The 20317-nt window shown below is 35.2% G+C and overlaps 3 protein-coding genes across 3 annotated transcripts; all 3 read left to right on the forward strand.

The window, feature by feature from the left end:
- The first annotated feature begins 3913 nt into the window (after positions 1-3913).
- LOC113294498 (putative B3 domain-containing protein Os03g0621600) lies at positions 3914-5918 on the forward strand. The gene is made up of 5 exons (XM_026542895.1): positions 3914-4181; positions 4297-4591; positions 4682-4848; positions 4963-5433; positions 5538-5918. The coding sequence occupies exons 1-5, from the start codon at positions 4074-4076 to the stop codon at positions 5802-5804; spliced, it is 1308 nt and encodes a 435-aa protein (XP_026398680.1). The 5' UTR covers positions 3914-4073; the 3' UTR covers positions 5805-5918.
- A 4932-nt stretch (positions 5919-10850) lies between these two features.
- Positions 10851-11210, forward strand: LOC113347493. The gene has a single exon (XM_026591162.1). It carries the CDS (start codon positions 10851-10853, stop codon positions 11208-11210), a length of 360 nt encoding a protein of 119 aa, XP_026446947.1.
- A 6688-nt stretch (positions 11211-17898) lies between these two features.
- Positions 17899-20043, forward strand: LOC113331255 (B3 domain-containing transcription factor VRN1-like). Its single transcript, XM_026577988.1, has 3 exons — positions 17899-18242; positions 18930-19460; positions 19562-20043. The coding sequence occupies exons 1-3, from the start codon at positions 18186-18188 to the stop codon at positions 19811-19813; spliced, it is 840 nt and encodes a 279-aa protein (XP_026433773.1). The 5' UTR covers positions 17899-18185; the 3' UTR covers positions 19814-20043.
- Positions 20044-20317: the final 274 nt, after the last annotated feature.

Below are 20317 nucleotides of genomic sequence, written 5' to 3' on the forward strand. Positions count from 1 at the left end.
GTTTTTTGTCCATATTAGTTTTTTTTTTCCTATTTGGTTAATTTGCTAATTCTACTCTTGATTTTTGATATAATTAGGAAACTTCTTTTCGATGCAAGATAATATTTATGAGATATGACATTTTTTTCGACCTCTGTCCATCAAATTCTATACCATATACTCTTCCAAGCATCCTTGGAATCTATTCACGAATCTCTTGCCGAAGAGTTCGTCCAAATGACAACAAAGGTTAGTACATGCACATTTCGACTTTAGACATGCTTTCCCTTGTGATATCATCTAACAATATACTCTCTGATGATGTGTAGGTTGAAAAGTTGAATCAGAGGCTGCTACTCTAACTGGTTTAAGAACGGAGCTGGGAGCCCTTAAACGAAGACGCTTTGCAGCACTTGAGCTAATTGGTGAGCGCGATGAAGAGGTAATATACTCAATTTGTTCCTCAAAAATATCTACTCCCAACTAAATCATTGTTAATATTTCAAAACAGAGTACATATGGTCCGAGTATCTAGGGGACTAGTGGTATGATTTCTTACAATTTTTTTTATAGATAACAATATCGGCAGTAACAAAACGAGTTGCATCTCACAATAATAAAGTTTGCAAGGTAAATTCTTCACATGTAGCCTCTCTAACCACTTATTCATTTCCTTGTAAAATCTGTGAAGATTATCAATTAGAACCTTTGTGCACTGTCCACTGGTTTTATTATACCACATGTCTATTGCTTTTATTATACCGGTGTACTTATTTGTGCACCAATTGTACCCAGTGTACTTTTAAGTACACCAGTTCGTGCATGAAACTCAAACTATCAAACTAGTATTTGCATTTAGATTTGTCTATATAGAAAAAATATAGATTTCTTTCTGACTCGAGGAATCACCACACTGATCCAGGTAATACATTTTAAGATGACTAGTTCAAGAATTTGTTTACTAATTCTTAGAATTTAATAAAATTATTGGGTGCAGTGAAGTATTTTCGTACTTCCCTAGCTGGATAATCATTATATTTTTCTTTCATTTCCCGTATATTTTCAGCAGGTGGTCACTCAGGTCGAGAGACGAAGCCGCGGTTTGTCAGTTGAATCTTCCGTAGAGAAGTTTGATTCTACTTCGAAAAAATATATTAGACAAAGCTGAGGGGTTCTTAGAAACAGAAAAGAAGCTACTTCGGTAAAAATATTAGAGAAAGATATAAATACCATGGCATGACATCCCATGATCATTGTTTCTTTCTTATCCTTTTTAATCATCTGATTGTTTGTTGTTCGTTCACGTCAATGTAGTTTTTCTAACGATTATGCTTAATCCTAAAAATAAGAATTGACTGGTGTATTTTCTTGTACACTATTTACATGGGTGCAAATAAAAGTGAAATGTTTTTTTTTTTTTTTTTTTTTTTTGTGCTTGTTATAGCAGGTGTATATGCTTGTACACCAGTTATATGCAGTGCATTTTTATGTGCATTGTTTATTCTTTTTGTATTACTGGGTAATGTATAGGGTTCCGGGATCTCTATCATGGTTGGTTTGTGCATAATTTTGGATCCAAAACTAATTTGAGAAATTGGACACATATTAAGTTCATTTCCAAGTAATTTTTTTCTCGCTTCGATGTTTTGTTTATGGTTTCTTGAGAGCATGGGATTCATTTTCTTGTACACCAGTTGATGTACATTTTTGTTATTGAATTGTTAATTTACACAAAGTTGTACATATGTTGATTTTTTAATGTGTACATAATCGTAAACATATGTGTACATAGTTGTACACCTGTTTTCTTAATGTGTACATAAGTACACATGTTAATTTTCAGTGCGCACATAGTTGTACATCTCATGATGCATTCTTTTGAAGCGTCATTTGTTAGTTATATAACTCAAGAATGTAACGGGTATGCGCCACTATACGGAAGTTGACTGCCATTAGATTCCTGAATATGCATTTGTACAATAGGCATATGAATCATTCAGTTTCTTATGTGTGTTTTTATATTAATCGGAATGCAGACATCAAGGCCAGAGTACAATCAAATCCTTGTGAAGATGCCTGGGGTTGTGACTTCTGGGAAAATTAGGTAAAAAACATCCTTATTAAACAACTTTTCATTTATGTGCAGATATATGACATTTTACATGTTTATATTGATATGTTGTTGAATTTTAACCAACCAGACGTCGGTATCCTCCAAGATTTGAATGAGGTCTTACCTTTTTGTTCATGCCATAGATTTTTCAGTATTGTATTAAGTTTCAACTAGTTATTAAATTTGACTAAGGAGTGGAAGTTGTAGTTTAAGTTGCATAACCAACCTCTAACTATGTCTACTATCTAATAGTACTCTTAGTCAAGGACTTTAAACTCAAAATTAGTTGTCTACTGGTAAAGATTTGAGACATTTTAATAAAATTACATGTGTACATATTGGTACACCTATAATATGAGTATACATGTGACAGAAATTACATGTGTACATAGTAGCCCACTCTAGGCCTTTTAATTAAATTTTAGTTAACAATCTTTTTTCATTTTTTGGATGTCGAATCAGTGATGCTATGAGTCACTGATTGTTGGTTACAAAAATTATAGGGTTTACAATCTGGTGCACATGTGAAAAAAATGACTCCGTAAACTTATTCTTGCGTAAGTAATTAGGGTGTACAAATTGCTGCACATTGGAAACAAATTGGTTTGATAAGCATATGCTTGTGTTTCCAGTTTGTACACATTTGTTTTTGAATTGTTAGTGTGCACATAATTGACATCTTATACGGATTTTAGCATTATGATCTGTGTTAATTTGAGGTTTTTTATTCTTATTGAAAGATTCTCTATATTCTTATCGAAAGATTCTCTAAATAAGATATTAATGGTCATTTATTTAGGTTAATCTATTTTTGTTTATATTATAGGTTAATCCCTTCTTTTTGATTGTTTTCTTGATTTGTTTCTTATATGGTTGTTGGTGAAAGGTTAATCCCTTCTTTTTCAACCTGCAATTTCTTATGTTTTATCGTTTTATCCTTGATACAGGTTGACTGCTAAACCAACCTCTGTAAATCCGGCTATTATCTAACTAGAGCTTGGCGTGGTTGATATTTGTGTCGGTCTGTATAGACTAGAGTGGCAGTCTGGCTATCATTGATATTGAATTTTCTGGATTTTTGCAGATGTGTACATAAATCTACACCAGTGTAAATTAAAATAAATAAATTATATAGTCATACGGATACTCTTTTTGTAGCTATCGGAAAGAGCTTTCCGAATATATAAAGTTTGTGAATTTTGGACAAACGGTTCAAAAGATAAATTGTTTTTAATTTTTTTTATATTATTTAAAACTGCTGACATCATCATGAGTCACTTTGGACTAAATTGCAAATATTTGGACTAAATTGTAAACTAAGAAGGTTATTTATGTATTTTCGGAAAAAAAAGACTAATTTATAACTAGTTGAATGGGTTAGGAATAATTAATATATTTGGATGAGATTTTGGACTATACCGTATTTTTCCCTTTCAATTTTCAAAGTTTACAACTACTATGTTTGTTTCTCTTGGTTCAGCCGTTTACTTTTGCGTCTCTTTTGTAAATTAATTTTTGGGTGCGTAGTCTATGCTCGTTGCTCACAAATGTAGCTTTTTTTAGAATACAACTTCAGTGATTTTGATTTACCAGGGTTTACTATGATTTTGATCCTATATACTTTGTAGATTTTGATTTACTAGGGTTTGTTTGGGTCAGCCAAAAAGATCAATTGACCAAAAGAAGTGAATGCAGCCTTTAATTTCCATCACCCGTTTCAGGGTGTTGATTGAATTTGAACGTCTCATCCCTAATTTATTACCCTGCTTCGAATAGAACAAAATCCATGCATTTATCATAATTATCATCATTTGGGATCTTTAGTGACAAGGTTTTACTTCACCCACTGGAGAAAGAAATGAAGAGTTGGTAACTGCAGTTGTGGTTGTTGTGCATTCTATAAATCGCATTAAACAGAGAAATACAACTAGACCATCAAACATTGCTAGTTTTCCCATTTGCAAACCAAAAATAGAACAAAATGAGGAGAAGACTGAGATCCATAACTACAACTAGTACTACTGCAATTAGTAGTAGTAACAAAGCATCATTCGTCATGGTCTTAATGGGTGATTTTGATGAGAAACTGGTACAATTTTTCATAAATTTCTTATGCATGTTTAAAGACATCAACTACTTATAAAACTGTAGTTGTTTCAATTATTTGTGCTAATTGAAGTACTTTTTATTTTCCCTTTTGGCAGCAAGTACCAACCGATTTTCTGAAGCATTTCAATGGAAAATTACCGGGAAAGTCAACTGTTCGGGGTCCTAATGGGAGAACTAGGACCATAAAAATGAAAAGAGATGGCGATGATTTATACTTCTTTAAAGGATGGCCAGAGTTTGTAGATGAACATTCTTTAGAATTCGGGGATTTTTTAATTTTCGAATACAAAGGTAGTTCAAAATTTAAAGTGAAGATTTATGGCCAAACTGGCATCGAAAAGGATCTGCGTGCTTACAGTGCTGAACCAAGTCTGGAAGTGAAAGAACATGGTAAATGACTGCCACAATTTCTTATTTTCTATTACTCTTAGCTATTAATTTCATCAATATTGCTGGTTTGTGATTTCCTCTTGGACTTAGGCACCGACGAAGAAGCTGCATATGAAGGTGGTTACCATGTACAAAGAAAATCTGCTATGGAAGTTGAAAGAATAGGTAGATCTAGAGCTCGTAAACCAGCTTTACCTATCAACACCAATCATCCATATTTCATTTCTACTTGGCCAAAATCCACAACATGTTATCCGGTAATTACCTTGTTTTCGTCGGGTTTAAGCTATGGATCCTTTGAAATGCAACTCATCTTATTGGTTTTAGGTAATTTTTCAAATCTGATTTTAGAATTTCGTTTTGAGTTCTAGAGGATTCCCAGGGATTTTGCAAGAAAGTATGGACTGAATACCGAGACTGGTATAGTGCTCCGAGATCATGATGGAAGGTCATGGCCAGTAAAATTTTCACACAATAAAGACGGTCGTATCAGTATGACCAAGGGATGGAGACAAATTTCAGCAGGAAATAAGTTAGCAAGAGGTGCTAAATGTTTGTTCCAACTTATTAGCCAAACAAAAGGTAATCAAATCATGAATGTTCGCGTCTTGGGAGGGGCTGAAATTGACAAACGGGATTGGGCGCTTCAGAGTAATAGGAAACGCATACATCACTTAGGTTCTAAGTTGGAAGTTGGAAGTTTCAAGAGAGGGATTACGATGGATTGCGTGACAGCATCTGCAAAGGAAAGGGCTATAAAAGAAGCTAACGGCTTTCAGTCTAAGTATCCTGTATGCAAAATTATCATGCATCCGACCTATGTGGGTAAATGGGGCGCCGTGGTATGGTTTCAATTCAAACTGAGCTGTGTTTTTTTTCAAATTGAAGTCTATTTATAATGATGAATTTTTTTTAATATATTTCCTGTTATCCTGTGTGTATGCAGAATATACCTGCTCAATTTGCAAAGACATACTTGGGAGATCGAAATCAGATGGCTATTCTTAGAATTTCAGATGGAAGAGTGTGGCATGTCGGATACAGAACTAGTAGCTCTTCGTCAAGTTATATGGCTATCATATCCAAGGGATGGAATAAGTTCAAGGTTGACAATCAGTTGAAGGAAGGTGATGTTTGCCTGTTTGAGCTAGTCGATAGGGACAATCTGGAGATGCATGTCACTATTTGTCAAGTCACTCCAAATGTTAACTAGCTAAAATACGCAAACACCTCTTTCGTTTTGTCGGGTTTACTTATTAGTGTGAAGTGGATTTTATTGCAAATGTGATGGGTAAATTTAAATTAAATATTCCGTAATTTCCGTTTATACACTTGCCCACAAAATCAAATTTCTCTGCATTTTCTTTCTTTCTCTTAATCTCTCCAGCTGTTATTATAAACGTTGTCAATTTCAATTTTCAAGATCTTGCATAAATATGGATCATATGATATGCGTTGCTAATTTTCGACATGGTTGGAAGGTTAGCTTGTGATGGTTATCGTTGCGTACTATTGGCATACCCCAACCTAGGGCCACCATATCAAACTATTTGGCCCCTAAGTTAGAGAAAAGACTAGGAGCATCTTCGATAGCTGGTGTAAAAAAACTTACGTGTGGAAGTGTTATTAAGACCTTTATTTAGGAGAGTTTACTCGTGCACAAGTATAAGAGTCCATACTTGCTAAATTATCTCCGATGATATAGGATTTAATTTTAAGAATATCTGAGTTAGAGTTCCTCCTGCGTCAGCATATCTCATTGATCTTTCAGGTATCTATGGTAACTTAAATCATGCTCCAATATAATATTTCTCTGATCTATATTGCTTGGATATTATGGGGAAATTGAAGATATATTCTCTTTGCTCTTGCCCACTCCTTTTACCCTCATGTTTTTGTAATATCAGATTTATAGCCAATATTTTGTCTTCATATCTCCTGTTTAGCCTCATCGTTAACCTTCAACGGTTTTTTTTTTTCTGAAGGAAAAAGGCAATGCCTCGTAATTTCATTAATACAAAATTTTGATTACATCATGATCAATTACATCAGAAAACAGAAAATAAGAATTAGTACTAAATTTACAAATTTCGAAACTTTAAGAAACGAAAAACGAAAATTGTACTAAGATTTTACATTCTGCTGAAGAAATTGACATCCTGATAATGGTTTCAAACCATTTTGTTTCTTGATCTTTTGAATCTTGATCATTGACATCATATATGTCAGATGCTCCCATAAAAAAGAAGTAATATGCCCAAATTGATATCAATGCGATCAAAATCGGTCTTATTTTCCGAATTAGATCGTCTTCTTCCAAAACATACTTGATTATAATGCAACATCACCACCAAAGAACGCCGTTAAGGCTATTAAATAACAAATCTTGATAGCATAGATATGCCATCAGACCCATCAGAAATATAAAAACCTAAACCTAAAATCACAAAAATTGTGATTTTTTTTATTGAAAGCAATAAATACTATTTACACAAACCCAATTCTACCCGAAAAATCTGATATCCCAGATTATATCCGAGCAAATCTAGGTTTGGAGATGAAGAAAATTGAAGAACAGAAGTTTTAGATAATTATTTGGGGAAAACGGTTATGCAGGGAGAAAAGAGGGATTAGTTGACCTTCAAAGTTATTCTATTAAGTTTAACCTTCTTGTTGCTTTTCAATCGGAAACCAAACATACAAAATTTATAACACTTCGGATGTTCACCTATGGTTTTAGATTTCCTCATCTCCATTTAGTTATCTCTAATCCGAGCTTTCCCTCTCCGAAAAATCCTAATAAATGTTTTGGAATGTTAATATTCTAGAGTTATCATTTTTCTCATACGTTTTTAAACCTGAATTTTCTAAGGTAGCTTTGTTTTCCATTTACCACCAGACACATTGATCAGCTCAACACATCTGAATCTTATTCTTGCTAGTGGTCTTAGTAATTCCTTTTGTGATGTTAAATGCCTTATTTTGATAAAGTTTGTTGAGATTTTCTTAGTGTTAATGGTAGAGTTCCCTGTAGTTGATTCTTTCTGTGTTAGTTCATGATTGATTTAGGTTTTGAGGCAAGAAGCTATTTTTAGTTGGAGATTTGTTTTTGAATCTGCTTTAATTGAGATCCTCTTAAGTATTCATGGATTTTCCTTAGACTCTGAAGATTTTAGAGAAATATCATTCAACATTCATATATTCATCTCTCATCCTTAGCTGTCTGATATTGTGAATATCACTCCTATGCTCCAAATATTCAAGGTCCGATAGTATTCAACAACCTATTCAACAATATAATAGTTTACTATCATCAAGGGGAGAATTATGAGAATTATGACTATTGTAAAGCAACCTCTCAAGATTACAATACTTTCTGAACATCAGTACCAACAATTCTTAATGCTATTTAATTTAGAACATGAACAAGATTAAGGAGCCACATTGAAGATTTTTCTTCTTCTTTAAAACCACATTCTAACACCTTTAACTTGAAGTCTTAAGTAACTCCCTTGAGCTGGTGGATCTTCCACCCTATTTTAACTTATGGTCCTTCAGTTTATTTTTGTTATTACTACTTTGTAGTTTTATTTTATTATTAGCCACTCATAATTGCAATTTAATGAAATTGTAATAATTAGCTTAATCAGTTTTATATCGCTTAGTTTTGTAAGTGCTCACTTATAAAACATATTGTTTCATTTTCAGTTCAACCTTTCTTTTCAGTTAGCGGTCCTTGTTTGTTCCCTCTTATTTTAAATGTAATAATGGTATTAAACCTGTTCTAACTACAACCTCGGTTATGTATCGGATGTTCAACCCTCGGTATACATGCGTGAAGTAGGTCGTGATGCGCCTCGAGATGGCCGTCTTCTGTCCCCCTGCCGGTGGGGAATCCTCTCCCGGGTCGTCGCCCTGCTGCGTCTGGACCGCCCTCTAGGCACCTTTGGAAGGCAGGGAGTGTGACAACGACCGATGTTCACTTTCTGATTTGGTGTCTCTTTGTTATAGATTCATGGCATACCGATCCAAATATAATTGATGAATCTTTGGATAACATATACCCTCGTGTAATAGCTCGTTACTAGCTTAATAAAATTCATGCTTCAGAAAGAAAATCAAAAGATTTATGAAAAACCCTTAAATAACAGCTTACTAATATTTAGGGTAAAACCTAAAATATAATTTTTTTTAAAATTTTAAACACCATTGTGTAATATGGGCTTTTGTTGTGCCCTCAAGCTTGATGCCCCCAAGTGGGTCGAACCCTGATTACCCTCCAGGACTGGCCCTGAGTTATGATTTGGGGTTCATCTTAAATTTAGTTTAATTCAATTGATGTGAATTATTATTAAATAATATTTTTTCAAGAGAATTAATTAGAAGGAAGCATAAAAAGTGCATGGAAAAGAACTACCATTGGTAGTCAAAATTTTTGTTGACTCTTGATTTTACACACTCTCTATAGGAGGGAATTCAAATATTTCACTGTGTCGGCATGTAAAAGTTGGGTTTTCACTATACTAAGTTGGAGATAAATCTAGTTTTCACCGGTCATATCACCACTAACTAAAAATTAAGAATGTGCAAACCCTTATTTCACAAATAGTATATATCAATAACCACGACAAAAACTGAACTTTAAGACAAAAATGATTAGAATAGAGAATGCTGAAAAAAAATGACAAACTAAAAGAAGAAAAAAAAAATTAGAAACCAAAATCAAAACCAACTCCTAAATACATATTTTTATTATTTGAATTAGTCATGCCTACGATGTGTCGTCTGTGTAGGAAGACTGCGAGACTATTAGTCATGTTACTTGGCATTGCAGAGTTGCTAAGAGAATTTGGGCTTGGGCGGCAAATATTTTTAATCTGCAACGTAATGAAGATTTGGTAGCCTCGTACAAGGATGCAAAAGGAAGTAGCAGGATGATAAAAGATATGTGGTTGGTTGCTAATCTTGCAATTGTCACGGAATTATGGAAGCTGCGAAATAAAGCTTATTTTGAAGATATGGCGGTGCAATGACTTGGTTTTAAAGGCAGAGTTTATCAGGTAATATGTGATAACTCAATCAGAATGAAGGGACATATGTATAAAAATATGAAGGAGTTACGCATTTTGAACTATTTTAAGGTGCAACATAGATCGTGCAAAATTTTTACTCCAATAGAGGTTAGTTGGTCTCCTCCTAACCAAGATGAAATCATGATTTGTTGTGATGGCGCCTCACTTGGAAATCCAAGCCAGGTCGGTGTTGGAGTAACTTTTCGTGATGCCAATGCAGCAGTGCTCGGAGTTTTTTTTGTTGGCCTTGGTTGGAAAACCAATTATTATACGGAAGTTTGTGCCGTAATTTATGGTGTGATACTAGCCAAGAGGTGGAACGTGAAGAATATTTGTGTTCATATTCGAAGAGTTTCATTCAAGCTTTTCAAAAGGGTGAGCTTCCATGGCAGCTAATGCAGAAGCGGAGACTTGCGAAGAATTTTTACAATAATGTTTGTTATGTTCATAGCTATAGAGAAGCTAATTTTTCAGTTGATGCTTTGGCTAAGCAAGCTTGTTTGTTGGCCGAAGATATTTTTGAGTTTTATGAGGGGAGGTCAGGTTTTATTCTATCTGTAAAATGGTCTGGCGAGGTTTATTATCGTTTCAAATAGGCTAGATTGGTGGGTGGCTTCACAGATAGCTTCTAGTCTGGCCTAGCCCATGTACATCTTTTGTTTTTTTATTAATTTTATTGGCGGAGTAAAAAATATATTATTTGAATTGATTAAAAGACTAATTGTACAAAGTTTTGGTTGGTAACCTAGGAACAAGTTGGGCACCAACACCCTCCTGAATATCAACTCCTAATATCTAAATTTTGGAATTAGTTGAGAAATAATCACTAGAGATTAACTGAGATGCATGAAAGGGATCTAAAGTTCAAAAAAGAGCTTATATAACCTTTTCATACTTAAGATCATAACCCACATGTTATTGCTTACTAGAAAATGTTGTAATTTTTCTATACAACTTTTATATGTACGACTCAACTTTTGGTGGCCTCGTACAAGGATGCAAAAGGACGTAGCAGGATGATAAAAGATCGGTGGTTGGTTGCTAATCTTTCAATTGTTAGGAATTATGGAAGCTGCGAAATAAAGCTTATTTTGAAGATATGGTGGTGCAATGGCTTGGTTTTAAAGACAGAGTTTATCAGGTAATACGTGATAACTCAATCAGAATGAAGGGACATGTATAACAATATGGAGGAGTTACGCATTTTGAACTATTTTAAGGTGCAACATAGATCGTGCAAAATTTCTACTCCAATAGAGGTTAGTTGGTCTCCTCCTAACCAAGATCAAATCATGATTTGCTGTGATGGCGCCTCACTTGGAAATCCAGGCCAAGTCGGTGCTGGTGTTACTTTTCGTGATGCCAATGCAGCAGTGCTCGGAGTTCTTTGTGTTGGCCTTGGTTGGCAAACCAATTATTATGCGGAAATGTGTGCTGTAATTTATGGTGTGATGCTAGCCAAGAGGTGGAACGTGAAGAATATTTGTGTTCAGATTCGAAGAGTTTCATTCAAGCTTTTCAAAAGGGTGAGCTGCCATGGCAGCTAATGCAGAAGTGGAGACTTGCAAAGAATTTTTACAATAATTTTTGTTATGTTCATAACTATAGAGAAGCTAATTTTTCAGCTGATGCTTTGGCTAAGCAAGCTTTTTTGCTGGACGAAGATATTTTTGAGTTTTATGAGGGGAGGCAGGTTTTATTCTATCTGTAGAATGGTCTGGCGAGGTTTATTATCGTTTCAAATAGGCTAGATTGGTGGGTGGCCTCACGAATAGCTTCTAGTCTGGCCTAGCCCATGTACATCTTTTGCTTTTTTTATTAATTTTATTGACGGAGAAAAAAAAATTATTTGAATTGATTAAAAGATTAATTGTACAAAGTTTTGATTGGTAACCTAGGAACAAGTTGGACACCAACACCCTCCTGAATAACAATTCCTAATATCTAAATTTTGGAATTAGTTAGGAAATAATCGCTAGATTTGTGAGTTTATTCATATATCATAGAAATTAATTGAGATACATGAAAGGGTCCAAAGTTCAAAAAAGAGCTTATACAACCTTTTCATAATTAAGATCATAACCCACATGTTATTGCTTACTAGACAATATTGTAATTTTTCTATACAACTTTTATATGTACGAGACAGGTCGAGAACAAGTTAAGAAAATATCTAAAGCTTCTTATCTATGACTATCAGGATGCCGCCGATTAATACTTTTATATAAGCACTAGTAGAACGAAATTTTAATAGCATGTTTCGATACTAAAAGTAGAAGTCAATCTCAGAAATCAGAACAATTTGTTTCACAAAAAGCTATAATTTTTAGCTTTTAAAAATCATTCTGAAATTGTATTCTTAAACTAACTTATGTATTTGCTTCCAAAAGTCAGGAAATAATTTCTAATGTGTTTCCCAAAAATGTATACCCACATGCATAATTTCTAATGTGTTTCCCAAAAATGTATACCCACATGCATCGCTTGTTAATTTGTATTTCTAAACATTTTAAACAATCTTTCCGTGTTGCCTCTAAGCACGACGAGGGTGCCTTCAATAAAAAAGGGGGTGCTATAAAATTAAATGGCTATTTAACCTCTGGGTACAAATTTCTTCCACATGGTTGGGTCCGTCTAATTGATGACGAGACAAGATAGAAAGTCAGACATTTGGTGCATGCAACTTGCAAGTAATTAAATTGATAGTTGATTTAACTTCTCGAGAATCAGAGAGGTGGAACTGGAAACTGAAAAGAAAAGAAAAGAAAAGAAACCATTAATTAGAATGATAATTACAGAGAGAAAAACTGAATTAATTGGGGTGTTGGTCACCGTTGTAAGGTTCATCTGTTTTCAATCTTCAGTATATAAATCCTTAGTTATTTACCAAGATAAAACCTCCAGTAATTTTTGTACTAGAAGAAGATGAGTTCATATTTCTTCCAAGTAATCCGCAATTACATAATTCAAGACGAACGATTAGTAAGATTTATCTGGTTACTTTTTCTCCTTTTACTTCTCATTGCGAAATTAGACATAATTAATTTGGGTTTGCATATTATCTTTCTTAATTTTCTTAGTACGATGTACTAAATATCATGCATCATCTGACAAGAGCTTCCAAAAAAGTTTGTTAGGAAGTACGGGGAAGAACTTTCTGAGGATGCAGTTATCAAAGACCCAAGTGGTAAAATCTGGCATATCAAAATGAGGAGAACACATGAAGGTGAGATCTTTCTTGATAATGGTTGGCAAGGATTTATGGAGTATTTCTCCCTTCGTTCTGGACATTTTCTAATATTCAGATATGACGGAAATTCACATTTTCATGTTTATATGTGTGACATGAGTGCTTGTGAGATAGAATATCCATGGCAAAGTAACAACGCAAGGGAATCCCGTTATGTAGAAGTATCAACAGAAGAAGAAGAAGACGATCTCGCGGAAGATTTGGATTTTTCATCTCAATTCCAAACTCGTGGAACACTTGTTGCAGCTAAGAGAGCTAAATTTACTTGTGATACTTTCTCAGGATCTAGCGAAAGCAGAAGTTGCGATATGTCAGAGAGTCCGTTATCTAGTCCCTCTGGTTTTGCTAGCCCTTCCGGTTTTTCTCGTCCCCCTGGTTTTACTGAAAACAACCGTAATCGAAATGCTGGAGGTTTACACAAACCAAAAAATGTACATAACCAAGGAAAATCACGCATTTTTAATTTCAGGCGTGAAACTGAAGTGATTCAATCTCCTCTGGTAGTGATTCTAGTGAAAGCGATGATGAGCATCATGTGTCAACCAAACCTAAACATGCAAGCACAGCTCAAGCACATCTGCAAGAAGATAGTAGGTCAGGGTTTCCAGCTCGTCAAATGTACGCACCCGACAATAAAAATTCAGAATTGAAATGCACCCATCTTATGTCGATAACAGAAATTGCCCCCTGGTGGTACGATATTTAACTCAAAGCTACTTAACCATGAACCATTACAAACTATATCAATAATTGCTTTTGCTAACACTTATTTATGTGTATGCAGCATGTACCTAGTAAATTTGCCAAGCAATTTTTGAAAAGACAAAGTCAGACTGCGACCCTTAGAACTCCAGATAGGAATTTCTGGGATGTCGAGTGTGTTGTTTATAATGGTTCTGCTAAATATGAAGCTACTTTCCGAAAGGGATGGAAAGAATTCAGGCTGCACAATGATTTTAAGGAAGGTGACATTTGCGTCTTTGAACTAGTTGACAGGGATAATCTTGGCATGGATGTTGCCTTTTCCCGAGTATAGGTCCTTATCAGCTAATTAGACCTATCCACTAGATGCGGTTTAATTTCTTTTGGGAACTATATTGTACTTTTTATTATCGGAATTTCTGAAATTACTGTGCTGTCAATAGATATATCAATGGGTTTTGTAGTCTCTTTATGTACTAGAACGACTGTCTACGAACTAAACTGGAATCAAATAAGCAAAATCAAGTTTAAGAATCTGTTTTTCTTTTTACTCTCACTTTTGAACTTATTAACTTAATTGCTAAACATGACTGAGAAACTCAGAGACCATTTAAAACTCAACATCGGTGTTTTTTGTGCACACACAAGAACTTTATAATAAGACTTGCAAAGCATGAAGTGATTCTTTAAGCCTTTGAATCTAAAGTTTGTTACAAATTGCTGGACGCCTAGACCACATCAAAAAGATAAAGATTTGTTCTAACTAAATGGTGCAATGTGCAGGCTTTGATACATGTGTTTCAACTTTTGGCTATGCCTTGCTCTCCTCTCAGTTAACTTGTCTAATCTATTCATTTATAATCCAATGATGTTTTCAGTGTCTGCTAATTTCCATCGTGCCTTTATAATTGTGGATTTTGGTTCACCAAAAAGACTAGTTGACCGAAAGATGTGAATGAATGTAAGCTTTAACTTCGTATTACCAAACGCTTCAGACTACGTCTTCCATAGGGTTAGGGTGTTAATTGGACGTCTCATCACTTGCTTACTCCCCAGCATTGAAAACAAAAAAAATGCATGCAATTGCATGCATTCATCATTACTATTGACTTTTGGGATCTTTAATGACGAGATTTATTTATTTCACCCATTAGAAGAAGGAAACAAGGAGTCGGTAAGTGTGGTTGTTGTTTATCTATAAATTGCATTAAAGAGCAAACAAACCATCAGAAGTTACTAGTTTTCCTTCTTATTCACAAGTTGCTAGTGCTACTGCTTCTGAAGGCAACACAAAGTAGCTGGAGCAGGATGAGGAGAAAAACTGTGCCTAATGCTTCTACAATTATCAGTAACAAAACATCATTTTTCAAAGTACTGCAGATTGGTCGTTTTGAAGAAAAACTGGTAATTTCTCATAAACCACCCCATCTCTTTTTTTTTTTATCTATCTTTAAACTGGTTAAGGTTTGGGTAAACGAATTTAGTATTGCGCTGCATGTACCATCTATTTTTTTTTTTTTTTTTTGAAAATCTACTTTGGGTTGTTTCCATGATCTGTGATGATTGATGTACTATTCATTTTTTGTAGCTTGTTCCACCGGCCTTTATCAAGCATTTCAATGGGAAGACACCCGATAAGTTGATCCTACGAAGTCCTACTGGGAGATCTTGGACCATAAAAATGAAGAAATATGGCAATAAGGAGCTGTTCTTCTATAATGGTTGGCCAGAGTTTGTACATGCACATTCTTTACAACATGAGGATTTCGTAGTTTTCAAATACAAAGGTCATTCCAATTTTCATGTGAAATTATATGCAAAAACTGGGTGCGAAAAGGAGTTGCCTTTAGAGTTCACTAGGCCGATTTTAGAAGTTAAGCAAGAAGAAGGTAAAAGAGCGTACCACTGTCTTCTTTGTTGTCTATATTTTTGTGCGTGGTCGATAACTTGAATTATTTTAAAATCTTGTCAACTGGTATTTCTACTAGATGATGAAACTGACGAAGAAAGAACGTACAGAAATGGATACAATGAACCGAGAAAGTCTGCTGTGAAGATTGAAAGAAAAAATGGAGTTGTTAAATCAGCGATGCCCAGGATGAGCGAGCATCCACATTTTGTTGCTGTCTGGAGGGACACCAGAAAAAGCCATTTGGTAACCGGAGAAATCTATTTTTTCATATTTTTCAATTTGGTTTTGAGGTTTAGATTCCAGAAAATATTTTTTCAGAACAATAAGTCGAACGAGGAACTCTTTGTTGTTTTTTATTTTTGTTTGAATTGCAGACAATTCCAAGGAATTTTGCCAAAGAATTTGGACTGGATGAGGAGAACAGTATAGTGCTTCAAGATCCTAAGGGGAGGTCATGGCCTGTGGACCTCATTCAAGTGGCAGACGGTCGCATTAATATGGCTGACGGATGGGCGCAATTTTCAGAAGGAAATAAGTTATCAGCAGGTGATATCTGTCTATTCCAAGTTATCGACCAAACAAAAGGTGATGAGTTGGATGTTCTCATTTTTCCAAAGGCTGAAGTAGAGAAACAAGGTTGGGAGGTTCCAATTACCAGGAGACCAATTTATTACTTGGATGAGGATCCTCAGTTCAAAACGCGAAATTTAGGAAAAAGGCCTATGACAGCTTGTATGAAAATACCTGCAAAAGGAAGAGTTAGTATAAAAGAAGCCAATACCGTGGATTCAGCACTAATGAAGATTATGAAGGGAGATATCGGAGTTAATTCAGCTTTCCCCGCCAAAAGCGATCATCCGCCTTTCATTTTTACTTGGAGGAATTCCAGAAAACATTTTATGGTGTGTAGAAATTCATTTTCTCTTCTTTCATTTTATTCGTCTGTCTCGCAATCCTCTAAATTTTGTTTTCCAGCAGAATATGAAAATATACACTCATCTTCATAACGGACGACAGTCTTTTTTAACAAAGTGATTTTTTCTTTTGGAAAATTTGATTTGGAAATGCTTTTGCTCTGCAGACTATTCCAAGGGTTTTCGTGACAAGGTACCAACTCAACACCGAGAACAGTTTAGTTCTTCAAGATCCTGAAGGGAAGTTATGGCCTGTAAAAATCTCTTTGAGGAAAGATGGTCGTATTGATATGGGGAAGGGATGGAACAATTTTTCGTTTGGAAATAGGCTATCTGAAGGAGATGCATGTTTATTTGAGTTTCATAACTACACAAAAGGAAATACATTGAGTGTTCGCATCACTAAAAAGTCTTTCTTCGAGAAACATGGTTACTCGTTGATCAAAACTAAGAGACGGATTAAATACTTGGGTCCTGAGCTTAAACTGCTGCCAGGCTCTAAGATGGATTGCGCGACAGCTCCTGCAGAAAATAGAGCCATACAATCAGCTGATGCTTCCAAGTCCAAGCATCCTACATGCAATTTAACTAAAGCCATACAAACAGCTAATGCTTATCCTTCATGCGAAGTTATCATGAGACCATCTTATTTGCGTAAAGGGTGTGTTGGGGTATGATTTTTAACTCCTTACTTGCCTTGATTATTTTTAATATGAAGTGAATTTTGTCTATATTGAATATTTTCTTGTATCTATGCAGCCTCCTCTGCCTGCTCAATTTGCAAAGCCTTTTCTAACAAAGCAAAGTCAGATTGTCACTCTGAGGGTTTCAGATGGGAGAATGTGGGATGTTAAATGTACTACATCATCTTATCCACATTATCAAGCTCACTTACTGAAGGGATGGTATGAATTCGTGTTGGACAATCATTTGAAGGAAGGTGATGTGTGCGTGTTTGAGCTAGTTGATATGGATAATAACCTTGAGCTGAATGTTACCATTTTCGGGGTCAATTCTACAAGTTAATAGCTCCAACATGCAAGCACCACTAGATGCGGTTAAGCTATTTTTTGGGAAGTACTACGTATAGTCCAGAAGACAATTGGACTTTGTTGTAATGCGAAGCATGTCTTTCTTTCTTATACCATGTCAGATATCTAAGACTGATGGATTTTGGTGTTTATGTATGTTCTTCGGATTTGTACTCCTTTCTTATCTCTCAGAAATGACTTTACTAGTTTTCATTTCCTTGTCAAATTGATTTATCTTCCACCATTTTGATTTGAAGGGCCGTTCCACCTGGTTTCAAATAACGAGCACAGTTATAGACTTATAATACTAGTGGGGACTAGGGAGGGATTGAAGGTAAAGAAGAGGGCCATCTTTGAAAATTTTGTTCGGTGTGCCTTAAATTCTTCTACTCATTTCTCGATGCAAGGTCTTTGAATCAATGTTGATAACAGATATCAGAAAATCAGACTACCATTTCAAGCTAACAAAACCTTGCAAGCATCAAAGCATCCTGGTGATGACGATCATAGCCTGTTGTACTAGAAAGAAGCTGGTGAAACAGTTAATCAGACTGATGAAGAGAAATAAAGAGCTATTGTTATTAAGCCCTAGAAGAAGAAGAACAGAGACACAGAGAAATCTGGGGTTTTTCATTTCATTTCCTTGGTAGCTTTCATAGAGAAAACCTAGAATTTTGCAGAGAAAAAACACTCCAAGTTTTCATTCGAAGAAAATGGCTTCTCGTTTCTTCAGTATTGTTCATGCTGCAATCATTGAAAAAGGGGAACTGGTAAGATTTCTGCTTCCTTCTCTGATTATTTTACATTGTATTGTCAATAAAAACAAGAAGAAGGTTTTATCTGTTCTTGTTTTCAATATTGTATGATGTGTAGTTTTCTCATATTGGATTTCAGGTCTTTAGATTTCCTTAGTATGGTTCAGGTTGATGATATTACAGCATAGATTAATGCTATAACCACAACCCAAAGCTAATTGAATGAGATTAGCTGCATATTTTAGAGGTTTTATTGTGGATTCTTGTCGATTAAACTAGGAATAATGTAAATAAATACTAGATTAGTGCAGGGCACAAGGCTATACCTTAGAGACTATGGGCAATTTTTTTTTACTAGAATAACACATTTAGTGGTGAATCTGGAGAGGAGTTTCTGAAACCCAAAGGCTCATTCTATTTTAGCTTAGACGCATAGTAGTCTACTACAGACAGTTGAGGGTCTATGTATGAAGAGATGAAAATAAACTTGGATCTTCAATTACTGCGACATAGATTGTGGATGACACAGCCTCAGATTCTTAGTCGTCCAACACTTGTCTTCTATACGATAAGCAAACAGAAATTGAAGTTCTCTGAAGTGTTTTGTTTAGTTTAGTTGAAATTTCATTGTTTTGATCTCTTACAGCTTTGTCTACTTTAAAAAAAAAAAAAAAAACTAAACATTTTTGTACATTATTGCAGGCTCTTCCAAAGAGATTTGTTGGGAAGTTTAGGACGGAATTGTCTGATGTTGCAGTTATCACTATTCCAAATGGTCAGGTCTGGCGTGTACAGTTAAGGGAGGCTAAAGGTGAAATTCTCTTTGGGAGCGGATGGAAAGACTTCATGGATTATTTTCCTCTTGCTATCGGCCATTTTCTGATTCTTAGATATGATGGGAATTCACGTTTTCATATTTTTGTTTGTGATATGAGTGCAACGGAAATAAAATACCCTCTTCATTCAAGCAATGTCGAGATATCCAGTCATACAAGTGTTTTTTCAGCATCCACAACGGAAGAAACCGACTATGTAGAGAACTCGGAGATTCTTTGTCCATGCCCAATTAGCAGAATACCCTTACCAGCTAGCCGCCATATACCCTTACCTGCGAAAAAAGAAAGAAAAAGCAGAGCTGAAAGAGAAACCAATGTTTTCAAGTCTCAGTCTGGGAATCTTACATTCAAGATCGTCATGCAACCAGCTTATGTGCGTGAAGGGAGAACTGTGGTGGTATTAGTTTTAACCCAAGATTTTCTTAAGCTTTATTGCAGTCATTTCTAAAATCTACATTTATATAATTTTGTGATGCACATCTCCTTATTTGTGTGCAGCATGTGCCAGTTGGGTTTAAGGCTTTTAGAGAAGTTGATCGTGATATCGCTACTCTTAGAGATTCCGAAGGGAGAACATGGGATGTAGGAATTTCAACTTATCGCGAAAAGCATACTAAACTGGTGACTGGCTGGTCCGATTTTGTCTTGGACAACCGTTTGGAAGTTGGCGATGTTTGCATTTTTGAGCTGATTGACAGGGATAATCTCCAGATAGATGTTACCATTATGCGAGCTCAGGATGTGGTTTGATGATGACTGTCTTTGAGCTAGTTGCCAAGGGTATTCGCAAGATGGCTTGTTGCCAAGGGTATTCGCAAGATGGCTTTACAATTTCTGAGTATATCAGGACACTGTTCAATTATTGGTCGTTACTAGCTAGTTTCTTGATTGATGCGTGTATTATCTAAATCTCTATTACAAACCTAGTCTATTTTGATGCATGGACAAGAAGGTAATGTCATCGGATCACATAAGATCAAGTTCCTACTTATTTACTTGTCTTCCATTTACTGCTTCATTTAAAAAGAGAAGATGCCTGAACTGAATAATGAATTACATTGCTACTGCGTTTTCACACACTAGTTTTACCGGGATTTATTTTTCAGCTGAATTCTATGAAGTACAACACAATGATGAAAAGGATTAATAGCTAAATCAGGACAGCTGTTAAAATTACCATACACTTGTGGGTTAGTTGAGACCCGTGTTCAGGTTTCGAATAAAGTGAGGAATATATCCAACCTTCTAGGTTGG

This window comes from Papaver somniferum, chromosome 1, assembly GCF_003573695.1.
Source record: "Papaver somniferum cultivar HN1 chromosome 1, ASM357369v1, whole genome shotgun sequence".
In the NCBI taxonomy this organism is placed as follows: domain Eukaryota; kingdom Viridiplantae; phylum Streptophyta; class Magnoliopsida; order Ranunculales; family Papaveraceae; genus Papaver; species Papaver somniferum.

Bases quoted from the DNA above. Each gene is read 5' to 3' on its own strand.
- LOC113294498 (XM_026542895.1), top strand. From the start codon at position 4,074: ATGAGGAGAAGACTGAGATCCATAACTACAACTAGTACTACTGCAATT. The intron at 4,592-4,681 runs GTAAATGACTGC...TCTTGGACTTAG, and splicing joins TCTGGAAGTGAAAGAACATG to GCACCGACGAAGAAGCTGCA. The intron at 5,434-5,537 runs GTATGGTTTCAA...GTGTGTATGCAG, and splicing joins TGGGTAAATGGGGCGCCGTG to AATATACCTGCTCAATTTGC.
- LOC113347493 (XM_026591162.1), top strand. From the start codon at position 10,851: ATGGAGGAGTTACGCATTTTGAACTATTTTAAGGTGCAACATAGATCG.
- LOC113331255 (XM_026577988.1), top strand. From the start codon at position 18,186: ATGGCTTCTCGTTTCTTCAGTATTGTTCATGCTGCAATCATTGAAAAA. The intron at 18,243-18,929 runs GTAAGATTTCTG...ACATTATTGCAG, and splicing joins TCATTGAAAAAGGGGAACTG to GCTCTTCCAAAGAGATTTGT. The intron at 19,461-19,561 runs GTATTAGTTTTA...ATTTGTGTGCAG, and splicing joins GTGAAGGGAGAACTGTGGTG to CATGTGCCAGTTGGGTTTAA.